This window comes from Cajanus cajan, chromosome 4 (genome assembly GCF_000230855.2).
Source record: "Cajanus cajan strain Asha chromosome 4, NIPB_CcT2T_4, whole genome shotgun sequence".
Taxonomy (NCBI): domain Eukaryota; kingdom Viridiplantae; phylum Streptophyta; class Magnoliopsida; order Fabales; family Fabaceae; genus Cajanus; species Cajanus cajan.
In genome coordinates, this window is record NC_138520.1 from 61,138,357 (window position 1) to 61,158,078 (window position 19,722).

Below are 19,722 nucleotides of genomic sequence, written 5' to 3' on the forward strand. Positions count from 1 at the left end.
AAATAATAAGAAACTCATTTGAATAGTGAAAACCCTGAACCCTCAACACATTACACATTTCATTTCCTTCTGAAACCCCATAGCCACAAACTCAACCATGCTTCGCATAGCTTCAAAGTTAACATCTAGGGTTTCTTCCTCTGCATTCCCCACCAGGCTCTCTCCTCTTCCCGCTTCATCCTTCCGATCATTCACCAATGGCTTGGAATTGGAAGCAGACATGGTCGTCCCCGACGCCATTAGGATGATCAACTACGCGCTGCGACAATGGAGGACCGAAAGATCACGTCAGTCTCACGTGCCCCCCTTTTCGCTCTTCTCCCAGAAACTCCGTTTCTCGGTGACCCCTTTGTGTTTTGTGGCTAAAGTTAACTTCTTTTTGGTTTTTCCGGTGTGTTTCTCTAGTTGGGGCGTTCCGGCTTGGCTGTTCTGTGTTGAAGCACTGTCTTTCGATGGAGTTTACTGAGGGAAAGGATCCAAAGCGCGAGAATTCGAAGGGAATGGCATTGCTTACTTTGTCCACGTTGTTGTATGAAAGGTATCTCCTTTGAGAGCGTTTGGCTGTGTTGATTGGTGTTTTTGTTTTCGTGTTGGAGCTCAATTTTGTGGGTGATTGGTTTAACTCTTTGAACATACCTCTTGTGTTAATTTTTCTTAGAGGAGAGTACAGTGAAGCAATAGAGAAGCTCGAGGGTGTTCAAGAATTAACCAATTCTTACTTGGGTGTTAGAGGTTAGTTCTTTTACTTTTTGTTGGTCTGTGCTATTGCTTTATTATTATTAGTATTAGGATTAGTTACGCTTTGTTTCTTATAGTTCATCAACTTAACCTATACCTATACTTAAAAAGGTCCAATTTTAGTCCTTATATGTATCAGTTTTGTTCCCTTTTAGTTCTTTTCATCATTTCTATAAAGACTAAAAAGTAATTTTATGAAATTATAGAGACAAAAAGAGAAATAAAAACCGTTTGTATAGAAACTATAATGGAATATTTTCAATTATATGGATTGAAAGGTAAAATTGATGAAATTACAGGAACCAAAAGGGTAATTAAACCTTCTTCTTATTAGTAGTAGGGGAAAAGGAACTCTAGGTCTTCCTGAAAAAACAGAAAGTGATAATTTTTTTTATGACAATTTTACTGTTTTAATATTTATGACAGTTTTTATTAACAGTAATTGAGGGTAAAATAGGTATAGAAATTGTGGACATGAAATGCGATAATCCCCTTTATTATTAACAAGTGGAATCGAGACACTTTGTATCTCTATTTTTTTAATAATTTTATAAGAAAAAAATAATAATGGGAATAATTGGGTTTTTACTTAAAAAGAGTAAATGATTTGAGACCAAAAACACATTGGGAGAGAAATAGCGATTTAGATTTCTAAGTAAAATAAAAAGGGCAAAATAGTCCATATAAAATGGAGACCAAAGCGGTTACCAAAGAAAATATCCCTTTTATATAATGTTATAAATTAACTAGTGGGAAAAAAGGCACTACGTGCCTCCTTTAACAAAGAGAGAAAATAACAGATCTATCATGATAGTTTGGACAATTGTTAGAGGTTATGGATAGTTATTAAGTGTAAAATGGAAAAGATCAAAATGGACACGCAATGAGAGAATCGATTTTATTATTAGTAAGTATAGATTTATTATTAATATAGTTTATTATTATTATTATTATTATTATTATTATCATCATCATCATCATCAGAGAAATGGTATCAACACACTATCTGACATACTTCTTTCTAACACACTTTTTGATGTCCCTTTCTAGAGTTCTTCAAGTTATCTTCTTTCGATGTCTTATCTTTGAGTAGGTTGAAGTGTTTTAGGGATAACAGTTTTGTCTAAATATCCTTTCTTAATATCCCAACAAGAGAACTTCACTACACCTTCCTCTTCCTAAAAGATGAAAGGGTCATCAACTTCAAATGGTTTAATTCTTGCAAAAGTAGTGTTTTGTTGATTAACATAGTAAATTTTGACCTCATAATACTTTTGGTCAGCATCCACAACTTCCAAATTCCTTTTTTCATTCCAAAAGAATATTTTTTGATAAACATTAAAAGGTACTATTCTAATTCCATGTATCTATTCTCGTCCTAACAAAAAATTGAAATTAGCCTTCGAAGAGACTACCATGTGAACATAATCATCCTTATCACACTCTTCACTTGCACATCCAGAATTATCATACCATTTGAATCAAGAGATTTTTCAGCATAATCTAAGATTAAAATATTGTGAGGCCTTAAATTAGAAACATTCTTACCCAATCTTTTTAACATAGTTTTATAAAGGATTTTAATTATTGTTGCTCCATCTACTAAAACTTTCTCGATCTTCTAACCTTCGATCGTCATAGTTAACAATAGTGGCTTCAAATGACCTTTCATTTCATTAGTAGAAGGATAAAAAATACCCTAAACCCTAAACCCTAAACCCTAAACCCTAAACTCTAAACCATCTTTAGAGATTGGTTCAACATCTTCCATTTGAGTCATTAACACACCATTATCTACATTGCAACTCATCTTTGTTTAGCTTAAATTGTGAGCTATTTAGCTTTGAGAGTTGACTTTTGTTTAAAAAGGATATTTACTTTTATAAGCTAAGCCTTTTTTATTTTGGAGAGGAGATTATTTTTGTCAAATTGTCTTTGTTTTGATCTATTGCACCTATACAATGGAGGGTCCAAAGAAAATAAATTTACTTAAGCTCTGTTGATGTTGATTTGGTGAGTTAGTCTTTTCTACAAAGTCGGCATAGAAAGAATCGAAAATAATATGTTTAAATCCAACATGTTTGGTTTACACAAGGGAACAATCTCATTGTCTCTTTAAGTGCTATTGTAATGGTAATGGTATTGGTTCTAAAGTAAAAAAAAATCTTACACTTGGTGCCATTGTATTTGTATTTTTCTAGGAGGAAAATGGACACTTCATTTTAAAATGATTTCATAATAAAGTTATTTATCTTCCAAAATCTGGCAGTAAATTGATAAAGCCCAAAAATACATGTCCCAAGAAGATAGATATAGACCAAATACCACATTCATTAAGTCATGAACCAAAGAAATGGAGCTTTTCTTTTTGGCAAAGAAAGGTATGTCCTTACTTTTCGAAAGCTAATCTTTTGAAATGAGATTCATTTAAGAGGTTGACATCTCCCAATAATAAATTGATCACAGATTGAATCTTTGATCATGTTTAAAGAACACGTCATCTACCGACCATGTCATACTTTGTTGGTATGATATGGAGAGATTTCTATAGATGAAGAAAGGGATAGTAGAGAGCAAATATAGGAGGTGGTTGTTATGTTGAGTGAAAAAATGGTGGATTAGAAATGAATTTTATGTAGGGGTGGCAAAATGGGTTGTGGCTTACGGGCCGGCTTGTTGGCTCGCCAAAAATTGGCGGGCTAGGCCCATTATTCCAACCCGCCAACCTCCCCCCGCCAAGCCTGCCAGCTTGTTGACTATGTTTTTGCAATTTTTTTTCACATTTTTTTAATGTAATGTGGGCTAGCCAGTTGGTCCACCGGCCCACATTTAGGCGGGGTAGGTCAATATTTTCAGTCCATTTTTCAATGGCAAGTCGATCTAGCCTGACCCGTTTTTGGCGGGCCGGGCCAAAACGGTTCGGATTGACCCGTTTTGCCACCCCTAATTTTATGGAGAGGTTATTGGGGGCAAAGAGTAGTGTGACAATTTTGGAGAGTCTTGTTTGGCCATATTTTCATCTTGTTTTTCATTTCTAGAATTCTAATCAATGTTGAATTTATATGCATGTCAACCAATCCAAAATCACTTGGTTTGATTTTTCTGATAAAGGATGATAAACATATAAAATTTCTATACACCACAAGGGCATACAATATTTACTATTATAAATGTTGCAGGGCATTTCTTCAACCAATTGTAATCTCATTCTCATATTATTAATCAAAGGATTATATTCTGATTCATAATTTAGTCGTATTACAAATCATCCATATTCTCAACAAAAAATAGTTTAATGGGATACTTACCGTAAGATAAGTTTTTCTATTCAACTGCACTAATTGAAATTTTTTTAGAAGTTTCAATGTATAATATGCAATTTTTAGTTGTGTATTATGTAATATGGACCATTTAGCTTATAATAAATGCAATTCCAGTTCAAATAATGTTTGACCAACGAAAGACTCGCCCCACAAGCGCCAATTTTAGGCATTGTGTGGACTATGTTCATAGACTTAAAAAAAAAAAAAAGATGCAGTCCCAATTAATTGAAATAGATTAAACTATGTATGCAACAATGTGTCATTAACACGAAAGCAAAAAATGTGAAATGTTATTCTATATTCCCTTCTTTTCAATCCATCCTACTTTATAGAATCTTCTCATGATGAAGAACAATTCATGTTTTCCAACAAGGAACAACCTAGGATTGGACATATCTAATACCAAATTTACCCTAAAAGGAAGATGATAGTATGATATGGGGAAGATGTTCCTTTTCTTCTTTCCTAAATTTAAATCACCAAAAATCTTTGTAGATCTATGATGGAATCCTCATTTTGACATATCTCTTATTGGAGAGTAAAGTAAATAGATAACTACATGAAGTCCTGCATAGTACATAGATCAAGGCTAATGGAATAATCAAATGCAAAAGTAATGATACCACATGACTCATACTAAAATTTTTGCATCCAATAAGGAAAAGCTAATGTTAAATGAATTTCAACTCTTACATCAGACATTTTTTAAAGATAAAATCTTGAGGATAAATTTTTGCACTCATATCAAAGAGATATACTATATTTAAAGTGCAGGTAACTTTACTTGACCTAGAATGGTAGGATAGTCATTTTTTTAGTGCAACCAAACCTACTAGAATTCTAATGAGCAAAAGCTCGTGTGGACTGAATTATCATCTTTCTTAATTACACTTTCATGGAAGAAATGTAGAGTTCAATTTTGTGAATTGGTAGCGAGATAAAAGATGGAAAGAGTTTAATCTTCTTAGATTCATCATTCATTTATATCTTTGGTATGTTGTCCATAATTTGTTTATTGCAAATGATGTTGCACAATGTTTCTTTCCCCTTTTATTTGGTGCAAGTACTTGGTCACATGATACCAATATTTTGTTTTCCCCTTTAATGTAAGCAAAATGTCTAGTTCACAACTGATTCTTCCCAAGTTTACTTGTTTAATTAAACTTTTTACATGACAAAGCATCATCAATAATAAGAGCCAAAAATGTGAAATGTTGTTTATTATCAATCTACTGTTCTTTTTATTTAACTTGATGACAAAGAACAATGACTATTTAAGAAGAATAAGAAAAGACTAAGAAACACATAACTATACCAATTGAGTATTAAGAAAAAAACTAAAATATCATCCAGGAAATAGTTCTTCACTAATGACTAATAACCTTTGCAATTCTATAACAATAGCTTCAACTTCATTTTGTCATGTGGATCCTTTTAGATTGGAGGAGGGCAAAAAGTGATAACATATCTTGGAGCCCTGCATCTGTTAAGGCTGCTAGAGTCATCATATGCATAACTATATGCCTTAGGACAAATAGCCTTAAAGAGATGAGCAAAAAGGGTAGGCTTGCATGTTTTGGGGTCAGAATAACTCCCTGTGCAGCAATACTTTGCTGATTGCATAGCCAAGCATGCACTCTTACACCCCACAACCTTGCCATTTCTCTTCACCTCAAGTGCTGAAGGACAACAAACATTTAAATCCACCTCACAGGAGGCCACACCACACCCAATTCCACCCCCAATTGGCTTCATGGAAACAGGCAAGTTGAAGCCATCAACCAAACTCACATCATAAAAGTGCAAGGGAGAGGAGGAGGACCCAAGGGTCATTTCAACCACTGTTGCTGGTGGCACCCCTCCTTGTCCTCTACAGTGTAGCTTCCCATTGCAATCACCTGTAAGACAATGGCCATTTCCATCATTGTCAAAGTTGCAACCCTGCCTGCCCCAAATTCTCCCTGACCACTTCTCTGGCACATCAAGCACTAGTTCTTCACCACTTCCAAGATGCACCCCACCATCTTTTAGAGTCTGTTGTCCTGCTCCGCCAAGTATCCCTGGCCATATACTTTCCCCACAATTGTTCACTATAATTAGTTGAGCCCCATCTGCAAAATAACAAGTTATTTCATGCTTAGAAATAGCATCTGATAGCCTAGAGATTCCAAGATACTCTTTCAACTTCATTGGATACATGTCAAAAGTGTTTTTGAAAGTTTTTCCATTAGAAAAAACTCTTTATTTTCAGTAGAGAAGTTTTGAAAAACTCTTCTAAACTTATATTTAAATAAATAAACTTTTTATCATTCAAAAGCATTTTCTTACATATGATCACTAAACATCTATCATATTAATTGTTATATAAGATATAAAGTGTGTTTAGATGTAAGTTTATAAGTGTTTTTGATAACTTCTTTATCAAAAATAACTCTTTATTTTTAATAAAGAAAATCTCAAAATCACTTCTAGTTTGTATCCAAACACGTTCATGATCATAATAAAGTAAATGATCAATTTCATCCATGAAGTATTACCCTTTCCCCTAACTAACTAGTCCCTAAAGTATAAAATGAAAACACAAATAGTTTTAAAAGTAATGAAATCATTCTAAGTAATCCCTTGGATATTTAAATTAGTCCATGAACTTGACTAATATACGTCAGCTATTGGGAATAAAGTGATAGATATTTAATACTTTAATGATTACTTAAATAGTTTTATTGTTCTAGAGATCATTTAAGAGAGAAGATAATACTATGAAGACGAAATTGGTGGTTTATTTAATCATTATATTATCTTATGTTTTCCTCTTAAATCTTCAATACACGAATCATGACAGTAACTATACACTATATAGCATATATTGAACTATGTAGTGTAAGAGGAGAGAATGCAGTATAGTAACAAGTGCATCAAAAGTTTGTATTACACATAAGAAACGAATCAATGAGAAGGCAGAGGAGGAAATAAAATATTACCTATGAGTATGATGGAGCAAAAGGCAACCAGGTAGAAGAGAAAGGGTAAGAGAATAAAGGAAGTTCTTGCCATTGTTTCAGTTCAATGAATAGCTACACAGTTCAAGAGGTGGTGCGACTGACTCTGTGTGTGAGGCTTCCAAGTTCCAAATATTTTGTCCTCAAGTATAAGTCGTGCCAAGTGCTATCTTTTTATATGAAAACAAGACGGTTTTGTAACTTCCACTGTCACCTTCATTAAGCTTTGGCCTTTATTTTCTCCACTCACTTTCTGCTTTCTCTTTCATAGCAAATTAAGAAGCATATATGCATTGCTTCCAGCTAGAGATTTCTTTTCTAAGTAACTGGTTTATTAAAACGATTAAAATATTGCTATTTAAATATTGTAGAATGTTTTTGTGGAGGATCAGGTTGCTACTAACTAGGCAACTTGAAGCATCTTTCGGCTGAATAAAAAAAAAAAAAAAAGGCAACTTGAAGCATCTTTCGGCTGAATAAAAAAAAAAAAAACATCATGTGATATGAACTTTAGGTGCATTAGAGAATGTTTACAGCTTGAACTTCAATGACATGGTATTTCTTTTCGGTGAGGCAACATTTTAGGTAGTACAGGAATGTCTGGGATTTTAGCTTTATAACATCAGCATTATCTGTTTCTATCTTAAAATGGAAAAAGGGGTATAGTACAAAATGATTTTTTTTTTCAAAGTTAATACAGCGTAATTATGCCTTCTACTTTGTTCAGTCTTGTAGCTTAAGATTTGTTTTTATTCTTTGTGACACATAATAGTATAATTAAACACAATTTGGGTTGCATCCTATGATCGATGAAGCTTAGTAGAAGTATAAGCAGTGGTATAGAAAATATACTTGACTAAAGAAATCATCATGATAATAAGAGCACGCATCGAATTGATTTTTGGGAATTGATAACATGAGATTACTAATGTAGATCAGTGAAATTTAGCACATCTTTGGTGGTGAAATTACAGTGAATTATGGTGAGTTGTGTTATATTTGATTTGACTAAAATTTAGGACGTCTAGTTACTATATAAAATTTAATTCGGATAAAATTTAATTGGGAAAAATTATGGTGGCTGGTGATGAAACAACAGGGAGTTGTGTTTTACAATTTTTATTCGTTCAAAATTAATTTTTGAGCTTTTAGCTGATGTATTTTCTCTAATTTTGAGTTTCATTTGCTTTCTCTAATATTATACTTATCTTGAGGGGGAAAAGGGTTATGCATTGATAATATAAAATAGATTTATAAGATCATTTAATCCTAAAATATTATTTATGTTATATTTATTAACTTTTATAATAATTATCTTAATAATGATTATTAATTAGTTGATAGTATAAATTTTTTTATATTGATAGTGCATCACAATTATTTTGACTTTTAATTTATGTTTCAAAGAAGACAATTTCTCCTTTGTCTATGTTTTAAAAGGACCATAAACAAAAGTTAAAGATAGTTTTTCTCTAAGGTTAGACTATATATTTCAACACCAATTTTTATATATGAACAACTTTATGTTGTTACATCTTGAGAGAAATCAAAGGAGGATTTTTAAGATTTCGATTGTCGATGTTGATGTGAAAACATATATCATTAAAAAAAATTATTTACGTACAAAGAGGTGTTTGAAAATTCATAAATTAATGAAATATTACATTAGATCGGTGCAATAAAAATAGTTAAATTATATAATTAAATTTAATTAATTTATATAATAGAGTAAAATTTTGTTCCAAAAAATCTCATAAAATTAAATAACATGTGATAGTTACACTTAATGGCATAGCTTATAATGCAATGAATGCAATTTTTTTAATTAATGAGCGTGATTATATCTATAATATCTAATGAATATATTCACATTGTCTCTTTAATAGACTCCACAATAAATTAAGAGTATGAAAAAGATTAATTTTGGTTAGTATAAAAAATAATAGTAATTTTATAAAATTAATCTTATGATTAATCTTTTTTGTTTAAAACAATATAACACAAAAATCACTTTTTTTTACATAATATTATTATGGGTATAAATGTAAAAAAAAAAACTGATATTTAATAAATACATTTGAAATTGAGTTTATGGTTCTTATAATTAGAGAAAAAAACTACTTTCATTTTTTGTTTACATAAAGGACCATAGGTAATATTTAATAATCAATTATTCATAATAAAAACAAGTATTTAAAAAATAATTATGTTTTGCGGAAATAATGGATGAAAAAGCTTTATATCTCTCTAATTTATAAGATTAGATGTATTTACCACTATAATTTATTAAGCAAAGCATTTCATTGCATGTGATTTTAATTACCACTAAAAATAATGGAACAAAATATAGAATGTACTAAAAGAGTAAATTATAGAATTTGGAAATTCACCTATATGTCTCATCGTCTTTGGTTGTTGTTATTAGCTTTCCGTGGAATGCGAATCGGGGAGCAGAGCTTTGTGATCCCACCAAATCACTGTGTAATTGTGTTTTTTTCTTAGCTTTGGATTGTATTCGATGTATTTTCCAAGCTTTCTTTTTCATTCAAAATTTGCATCTTTTAATAATTTGTCCTTGTTTTCCCTCTATCATCACTTAAATTAAGGTATCTATTAAACTTGTAATGTGAGCTATATTGACCCGTGAGTTACTTTATAAGTATGATTTTGTCACGTTAACAAATTGCTTACTTGTCATTTTATGTTTTAATGTGTTTTTTTAATCTTTTAATTTTTTTTACTAAGCATTAAAATTATAATTAAATCATATATAATTAAAATAATAAATAATAAAAATATAATTAAATAAATATAAGCAATGAAAGATGTGATGCGAAGAAAATTTTAATTAAAAATATTCCCTTGACAAATCTTTAAATATATCACTACAAAAAAGTTGTCATGTACACACATCTTATTGTGACATCTTATAATGGTACATAATATATGTTGTTGAATCTCATATAAAATTAATAGTAAAATTATGTAAAATTATATAATAAATAGATTCATGTATATACCACAAAGAAATTATCATATAGTGACACATACCTTATAGTAACACTTTTTGTATGTTATTACGTGTAACATTTCTTTTAATATCTGAATAGAGATAAAATGATAAGAATTAGTTAATGCTAAATTTCAATTTCTGTGTCTATATTTTTGCCAATTCGCAGTTTTAATCTCTCTATTTAAAAATAAAAATATTTAGTCCCTTTATTTTAAAAAATACAAAATTTTAGTCCTACCATCAATTTGATGTTTGTTGATTCTTAAATTTTGACCTTTTTGTGATTTATCACTACTTAAATAATAATTAATATTTAGTGACATGACATGTAAAAATAAAAATTGAAAATAACATATAAAATATTTTTATTTATATATATTTTAACGAGTGATTGATATTTATTTTATTAATAAATTTTATTTGTATAATTTTTTTTATAAATATTATTTTACTAAATATCACATCATTTAAGTATATATAAATGTTAAAATTTAATGATCAATAGATGTCAATTTGATAAAAGGACCAAAATTTTGTATTTCTAAAATTAAGAAGAATTAAATATCTTTATTTTAAAATAGATGGATCAAAATTGTATATTAATGAAAATAGAGATCAAAAGTGTAATTTAATATTAATTAAATTTAAAAACTTATTTAAAAATTTATTTGAAAAATTTTTAATTTTAAATTCTAATATGACCACGTATTCAAAATTTATGGATTAAAAGGTCTCAATTTTGTTGAGTAAACCATTAATTCACAATGCCCCCATTTTCGGCCTAAGTCAAACCAAATGAACAAGCAAGCCTAAGTTGGGTATGCCGATCAGACAAACTTTTTAGGCTTGTCCCACAGTAGCCCACAATTTAAATGGGCCGAAACAGCTCGAATCACAAAAATAATGGTTTTTTTTTCCTCATGATATATACAGCTCTTTTTTTATTTTTATTTTTATAAGTACATCTCCTTTTTTTAAAAAAATAGTTAAATTTCTAAATTTTATAATTTTTAATTATTTAATTTTGCAACCCCAACATTTAATTTAGAACTTTTTCTTCTTTTTCACATATCTCCTTTTTCTTTTTTTTAGTTTTCACATGCATCTCTTTACCTTTCTTCTATCCTCACTTATTTAAGTAGGTAGTTTTAATTATTTTAGTTTTGCATTACACTCTTCCCCTTCACCTCTTTCATTTTTATCACTATTATCTTCTCCCTCCCCTCTTTTAGTTTTCACACACACAAAATATAGAACTAATTTTCAATATTATAGTTGCATGTGACTTTCTTAACAATGTCGAAAGTGTCGAATCAAATGTGCATTTTTTTCTTCGAACACTTCTCTCATTTACACATAGAAAACACATCAAATAATTATAGTGTTCCAGAAAGTACTTTCTAAAATAGTAACCAAAAGCACTTTTCAAAATTGAGTTTTTAGCATACTTCCGAAAAGTACTTTATGGAACATTAATTTTACTATTTCGAAAAGTACTTTTTGGAACATTAATTTACATAATTCTGGAAAGTTCTTTCTAAAATAGTAAATTTAGCATTTTGAAAAGTACTTTGTTATCTTCTTTGGCAAGTGTACCAAATCGTATAAATAGTTTAATGAAAGTATGAGTATCGTCTCCCAAGGGAATTACACAACACTTTACAAAATCACTCGTTATACTAAATAAGCTACCAAAAAGCAATAAGAATTTGATTTGTTGTAGTAAATAATCTAAGCAAACAATTTGAATGTTATAAGAATTCTTTTTGGTATTTTTGTAACACTTAAGATGTAAAACTTGATTCTAAAACAATATTAATAAATGTTGGGGTTTGACTTCAATAAACCTTCCTCTCATGTTTATCAATGAGCTCACAATAGTTATCATTTAGAATTTTATCAATCACTCTAAAAAATAACCAACCCTAATCCCTTACAAGTAGGCATCTAAGTTTCTAGATTAACCTATCAACTCCTTGCATAGTTTAACCTAGAAACTAGTTTTCAAAACTAGAGCTTAAAAAACACTAATGGCATTTACTCTATTCCTAGATATAAGCACCAATAGTTGCTTTATTTCCATTCAAAGGCTCAAAAGTATTTTCCAATCTCTTAAAAACCTCAAGTTCAAGTTAAGGGAGATTAAACCATAATAAGCATTATGTACAGGAAATTGAGCAATAAAACTAAATAACAACTGAGATTGATCACTTAGAGTTTATACATGAGAATGAGTTTATTAAATCAAACCCCAATAAGGGTGAGATTAGCTACACATAGACATATAAAACTCTACAAAATGATGAAGAAAGGAAGAAGTTTGATCTTGAAGGTTCCAGAGCTCTCTAGCCGTCACACAGACTCCAAGAAAGGTTCTCCCTCGTGACTCCTCGAAATTCCCTCTTTTAGGTCATAAAAGTTTTTGTCTTATCTGAGTAATGACTTTTTGGAACATTGACACTCAATGCCAATTTCCATGCTCAGCATGATGACTGAAGTTGTTTCCTTGACTCTCTGCCCAACTGAGGCTAATTGTGGATCTGAGGCTTAGCATGGAGACTCAGCCAAAAGTTCCTTTTACTTTGAACTCACCACTTTGTCCTTTTCTTCCTTCCATGTTTCCTAACTTTCTCCTAAACTACAAAATAACAACCAAATATTTGTAAGTCACCAAAAAACATGATTCAAAGATAAAATATGATCACTTACCAATTTAGATATATTTTGCGCTCAAAACAAGATCTCAAGCTATTGGAAATTGATATAAGTGCTCCAAATTGGATCATAAACTTGATGAAATCATAGCACTTATCATACTTTCTGGAATATATGTAAAAAAATATAATTCTAGAAATTTTTTTCAGAACACTAATTTCACTTTCCCATAAAGTACTCTGAAATAGTAAAACTAGTATTCCAAAATGTCTTTTTGATAACATTAAGTTTAATTTTAAGATTTTTGGAGGTGTGAAAGGAGAGGAAGGGTTGGAAGAAAAAAAGTGTGCCTAAATCGACAAAAATTGTCAAAAAAAGTCGTACATACTTACAATACTGTCGTGTATCAATTTTACGATCTGTGTGCATGTGGAGGAGAAGAGAGTAATGTAAAAATTCAGAGAGCTAAAACTATTGTTGGGAACAAAAAAATCTCCTTTTTCTTTCACTACAAGAAAATATGTTATTATCTACGGAATATTATCTACGAAATTTTTTTCGTAAATAATGTTTAGTTATCTACGAAATATTACGTAGGAAATTTATTTTGTAGATAATTTTTAGTTATCTACGGAATATTACCTATGAAATTTTTTTCGTAGATAATATTTAGTTATCTACGGAATATTACCTACGGAATTTGTTATCTACCGAATATTACCTACGGAATTTTTTCCATAGATAATGTTTAGTTATCTACAGAATATTATCTACGAAATTAGTTATGTACGAAATATTACCTACGAAATTAGTTATCTATGGAATATTACCTACGGAATTTTTTTCGTAGATAATGTTTAGTTTTCTACGGAATCTTACCTACAGAGTTAATTATCAACGGAATATTACTTACAGAATTAGTTATCTACGGAATATTACCTATGAAATTAGTTATCTACGGAATATTACCTACGGAATTTTTTCTATAGATAATTTTTTAGTTATCTAAGTGATGTAAAGAATATTTGGTAAAAAAATAAATATTATTAAAAATTATCATTTTAAATTTTTTATTTTTATAAATTAATGATGATGAAAAATAACATACTAATATTTGGTTTTAAATTTGATATGAAAATATTATGATATAATTAGATAAGATTTAAAATCAGTATTTTATTAATGGTTGATAATTCGAAAATAAAACAAAAATAAATATATTTTTTGAATTTTATATCATAGATTTAAGATGAATAAATATATTAAGTTAATTAATATAATTTATTTAAAATGTTAAAATTTAATTTATAAAAATAATATTTTAAAAGAAAATGGTTATATCCGGTGTAACTTTTATTAAGTATTACACCGCTCAATAACTTTATATTAAATATGAATTTTATAAATTCAATCGTTAGATTGAAAGTTTTTTACTCTTAGCTCATATATACAAAATTTTATATTAATTCAAAATGATTTGATGCTTCATTCTTGTAAAACAAAATTGACGTAATATATTCATTTCAAAATATAATAAAATATGAACACTTTGATTACCATCAAGTTTTTGTTCAATTTTAAAAAAAATTGATATAAACATATAAAGTGATATGAACTTTCAATCTAACGGTTGGATTTACAAAATTCACATTTAATATAAAATTATTGAGCGGTGTAATACTTAGTAAAAGTTACAGCGATCTTGTTATAACCCTTATCATTTTAAAATATATTAATTATTATTTAAACTTTTAAATTTATAATAAATAATTTAAATTTTACCATAATATTAATTTTAAATAGAAATAAGTAGATTGTTAATTATACGAGTAAATATATATATATATATATATATATAATGATTAATTAAATATAATATAATTATTATTATTGGTAATATAATTATTATATATATTCTTATATTTTTATAGCGTCTAGACACACCAAAATGAGAGGGATCCAAAAATAATATAAGTATGAGATTGTATAGTTGAGGATGACTTAAATGAATTAATTTAAACTACTTATACTGATAACATGCATCTGCTTTTCGGTAGCTTATCTTATCAGAACTTTATAGTTAAGCGTGTTTGACGTGGAGTAATATACGGATGGGTGACATTCTGGAAAGTTTCTTAGAAAATGTGCAATAAGGACAAAACACGTTGAAAAGTGAAGTGTCATGAAATGGCATCCTTGAGAGGCCAAATATGAGGGTTGTTACATTAATAAATTTATTAAAATTAAACAAATTTTTTTTGAAGGTTATCTACGGATAAAATTCATAAATAACAACTATCGTGGGTTATCTACGGAAAAAATTTGTAGATAACAACTTTCGTGGGTTATCTACGAAAAATTTTCCATAAGTAACGTTACTTACGGAAAAATTTACGTATGTAACGTTATCTACGAAATTTTTTTCATAAGTAACGTTATCTATGACTTTATTACCTACGGACTTTTTTTCGTAGATAATTCGTAGATAATTAACACTTACCTACAGATTTTCATGCTTATCTACAAATTTCTTCTGTAAATAATGCTGATTTTTCTTGTAGTATTTTAGCACAATAATGATGAGAAACACATTAAAACAATACCATAAAAAAATAGACAAAGATCACACAAATTTATTTAATGTGGTTCAACCCCTCATGCCTAAGTCTACAAGGATGTTTCATTATCTATCTCAAAATGTATTACATATATATCTAAAAAATTCTCCCTTCAAGTTTTGTAGTTGAAACTTGAAAACCCCTTCTTCACAAGTTTTATGAGATAAAACTTGAAAACCTCTCTCTCACAAGTTTTCTAATGAAACTTGAAAACCCTCTCTCACAAGTTTTCTAGCAAAACTTGGAAATCTTTTTTCATATGGTCTCCTATCTCATTTAAGGTGATAACTCCTTCTACAGGTCATGTGATTCTTCTCATATCAAGAATTTCTATTTATTGACCTTACACCATAATCTTAAAAGAGAAAACAAATCTCTAAAATAAATACAATATATTTCAATTATAAACAATGTTATAAAAAAAATCAATATCTTTTAAAAGCTCAATTATATCTCAGAGATTTGAACTAAAAAATTTGAATTTTTTTCCAACAACTACCTATTGAAATAGGTAGGAATCGGAAGAACACAAGAGAGTACATGTAAAATTTGAAAGAAAAAAAAAGAAAGAGGTGAGTGGAAAAGACAAATATAATAGAAAGTTAAAAATTGGGGGTATAAAATTAAAAAATTAAAGAATAAAAAATTGTGTATTTAAAAAAAAAATTAAAGTAAAGGAGGTGTATATAATATTAACCACCTTTTTTTTTATCTTCGCAACCGCCTTACATAGTTCACGGGTAACGGGCCATTCCACATGCTAATGGGCCGACCCACGACCAGTGAATAAAAAAGGAAAACAATAACAATTTAAGAGTGACAATTTATATACACTATTATTTAGGCAGATGATAAACACACCTCCACTCTCATATAAACACACCCCCTTTCTAAAAAAAAATATATAAAATATCTAAATTACCCTTAAAAAAAAATAAAAAATCCTAAATTTACATACCTTCCCCACCTCCTTCCCGCACCCCACACCCCCCGTTCTCCCGCACCCCAGGCCACCGTAGAGAAACTGGAGCATGAGGAGGAAGACCTCGGAGCCGACGGAGTTGACGGGTATGACTCCGGAGCGCGAGTTGATCCTTGGGCCGGTGGGGTCCAGGCCAGAGGGTGGGTCCGACCCACAGAAGAATTTCCTGAAGAAGAGGCTCCGCGCGGCCAGTATGCAGCGGTGCGCGTGAACCAGACGTCCCTCCACGCTGAAAGTGACGTCGCTGAAGGCCTGGCCGTTGATGAGGAGGTTCAGGTAATCCAGCGGCAGAGATCTTAGCGACTCTTCAAGGGACATGGTGATGCTACTGCTACTGCTATGCTTCTACTGTTACTGTTTCTTACCTGTTCCTGATAAATTTACTGTGCTGTCGTCTCAACGCTCTAGGGTTCTATCTTCTAACTTATTGCTTGGGGGTGTTTAAGGGAAAAGTGAGAGAGATGGAATAGTGAGAAGAACAAGAACAAGAACACCAAGGAAGAGGTTGGTTCATGTTCATCCCTTTATTGATGATGATGCTACTGTGCTTGTTTTTATGGGATTCGCTCGCTCGCTCGATGCTCTATGGTTTGGGATTGCAAATGTATTTTTCATAGATATTTTTGGTGTGAGAGATAGAGAGAGAGAGGCCTGGGAAGAGAGAGAAACAAAGATTGCAATTTGGGTGGCTATTCTGGGCGGCTCGGGCTGTGGGGGTGCGGGGTGTGGGGTGTGGGGTGTGGGGTGTGGGGTGCGGGAACGGAGCGCAGGAAAGGGAGGTGTAAATTTAAGAATTTTATTTTTTTTAAGGGTAATTTAGACATTTTATATATATTTTTTTAAAAAGGGGGCGTGTTTATACGAGGGTGGAGGTGTGTTTATCTTCTGCCTATTATTTATCATTTTGTTTAATTCATTAAAATCGATAGCCCACATTATCCTACATGAGTCATGGGCACAATTTTTTCATGCGATAAATATTTTTATATTTTTCTAGTTTATCTAATTGGGCTACAACGTTAAATAATAAATATAAAAGTCATTACGTTCTTCAAAATATTTTTAATCTCTTTTAATATGTTTTTAATAAGTGAATAAGCAAATACATTTAACGTTTAAAAGAATAAAAAAGATCAATAAATGTAAAGGCGTGGCAAAATTAAAGCAACATTAAACTTGATTGTTGTGTTTGTATTAGATTACCCTTTCTTTTTCTTTATGCACAAGATTGAATTGTCTTGAATTGCATATATAGGTTTATGGCGGTATTCTAACTTAATATTACCAAAAGTTACATTTTCTTCTTCCTCAGACAAATTCCATACTTAAGTGATAATTGTAAGACCAACAAAAAGGACAGATTAAGAGAAGGTGGAATCAGAGAAATCAACCTAAGAAACACACATTATTATTATTTATATATATTATTTTGATTTTATTACTAATTAATGTGAAATCTCGGATAACCAACTTAAGAAATCAACCAAATGTATAGAGCTTAGGTCAATGAAGGAGACATGAAGCAGGTAAGAACATCCACATTACCAAATACACACGAAAGTAGATATTTCTTTTTTTGGCATTTGATATAATTTATTATCTTTCAAGAAGAAAGAAAACACACGACGCCTCTTGGGTAAAGGCAGTGTTTTAAAACCCGGACCGACCCGGCCGGTCGGACCGGTTGGACCGGGAACCGGTGGTCCAGCCGGTCCGAATCTGAAGTTGGATCGGTTATGCAGTCGACCCGTTTCAAACCGGATTGAACCGGTCAATTTTTCGGTTCAACCGGTGAACCGGTGGGTCAAACCGGTTCAACCACTTTTTTTAAATATTTTTTTAAAATTTTTTTAAGGGACCATAAATCACAAAAATAATAATGAAAATTGAATCTCTTAATGAAAAAGCAAGGAGTCTTATTAAATATAACAATGACTACTTGTTCTAATATATTTGTTTGCAATATATACAACTTAAATAACTTTTATAGTATATTATTAATTTTAAATTATATATTTAATAATGCAATATCTATGTAAATATTACATATATTATTTTGTGATATTAATTGCAAGCATATTATATATGTACATATTGTTTATATTTTTAATTTATATTAATATATTGTTTAACATGTAATTTTTTTATGTATTTTTTTACAAAATAAAAATAAAAATAATTTTAAATAATATAGAAAAATTAAAATTTAAAATAAGATATGAATTTATTAAAATTTATAAGTATAAAATATATTTAATATGAATATTTTTTAATAAAAATAAATAAAAATCGAGTCATGCGGTTCAACCAGTGACCCACCGGTTCAACCTTTGACCCACTGACCCAGTACCTTAACCGGTTCGATGACCGGTCCGGTTTTTAAAACTATGGGTAAAGGGAATGTTAAAAGCTAAAAGATAGGCGAACAATGTAGCAAAAAAAAAAACAAAAACAAAATAAAAGGATTGCATCGGGCACACGTCAAGTTCAACAAATCCATGCACGTATACATATGCCGTTGTCATTACCAAAAAATTCCTTCACTTTAACTCGTGTCTCTATCAAGAAATTATTCTGTTAATATGGAGGTTATTTAGAGATTTTGTATTTAACAGTTGAAAACTGTTGGCAAGTTAAATACCGAGTGCACAAGCCGGTCATAATATTTTAATGGATTCTAAGCAAAATAATAAATATGAACATTTTTTCTTCATAATTATATTATTAAAATTTGGAAATTGATACTAATTTTTATCATGAAACCTGACTTGTCTCAAATACTTTGTTTAAAGAATTTAAATTTAGTACTATTAAAATTAATGAGTTTGTTGGTACAAATTTTAATATATATATATATATATATATTATTTTAAATATAAATATTATATATAAAGGCATAAAAATAAAGAACATAATGTCAAGCAAATTTAGGTTCTGTTAAGCAACCTTAAGCTTGCTCAAGCGAACGCAAGACAGAGAGTTTTGGGTATCAACTCACTCAAGCAAACTACTCTCGCTTAACCAAATGATTGGCTTGCTTAAGTGATTAGATGACCGGATTTTCTTTTGTGGTCTGCATAAAAGTTATAACCCTAGATGTTAGATTTCAAACATCATTGAAATCACAAAAAAAAAAGTTGTTTATAACTCGTTATGATCAAATCAATAACCAAAGGTCAAGTTACCAGATTTAGACTAAAATGCTTGGGTATTGTAACTTTTAAGCATGGTAGATGGTAAAATAAGTTCTTGAGGTTGACATAGAAGTTGTAGATAATTGTATTATCTTTCTAAAAATAACTGAGATCAAATTGATATCATAAGTATAACTCCATATATCACGTTTAGACCCCACAATATTATAGGAGTTTAAGATAAGAAATTAAAACATAGT

At 30.0% G+C, this 19,722-nt stretch overlaps 3 protein-coding genes across 7 annotated transcripts; 1 reads left to right on the plus strand and 2 right to left on the minus strand.

Annotated features, from left to right (window-relative positions):
• LOC145956893 (uncharacterized) lies at positions 1-9,719 on the plus strand. 5 transcript variants are annotated; one of them, XM_083072723.1, is made up of 4 exons: positions 1-287; positions 406-538; positions 659-732; positions 9,486-9,719. In XM_083072723.1, the coding sequence occupies exons 1-4, from the start codon at positions 98-100 to the stop codon at positions 9,560-9,562; spliced, it is 474 nt and encodes a 157-aa protein (XP_082928849.1). In that variant the 5' UTR covers positions 1-97; the 3' UTR covers positions 9,563-9,719. The 5 variants fall into 5 exon arrangements, with proteins under 5 accessions (XP_082928849.1, XP_082928850.1, XP_082928851.1 ...); XM_083072724.1 differs by lacking the exon at positions 9,486-9,719 and adding an exon at positions 6,904-7,305 and having other exon boundaries at positions 2-287; XM_083072725.1 differs by lacking the exon at positions 9,486-9,719 and adding an exon at positions 6,922-7,305 and having other exon boundaries at positions 2-287.
• On the minus strand, positions 5,254-7,186 carry LOC109793115 (thaumatin-like protein). The gene is made up of 2 exons (XM_020352587.3): positions 7,043-7,186; positions 5,254-6,172 (listed from the first exon to the last, which is right to left on the minus strand). Exons 1-2 carry the CDS (start codon positions 7,113-7,115, stop codon positions 5,496-5,498), a joined length of 750 nt encoding a protein of 249 aa, XP_020208176.1. The 5' UTR covers positions 7,116-7,186; the 3' UTR covers positions 5,254-5,495.
• A 3,874-nt stretch (positions 9,720-13,593) lies between the features above and the next one.
• LOC109788552 (BTB/POZ domain and ankyrin repeat-containing protein COCH) lies at positions 13,594-16,646 on the minus strand. The gene is made up of 2 exons (XM_083073669.1): positions 16,305-16,646; positions 13,594-13,653 (listed from the first exon to the last, which is right to left on the minus strand). Exons 1-2 carry the CDS (start codon positions 16,644-16,646, stop codon positions 13,594-13,596), a joined length of 402 nt encoding a protein of 133 aa, XP_082929795.1.
• Between the last annotated feature and the right edge of the window lie 3,076 nt (positions 16,647-19,722).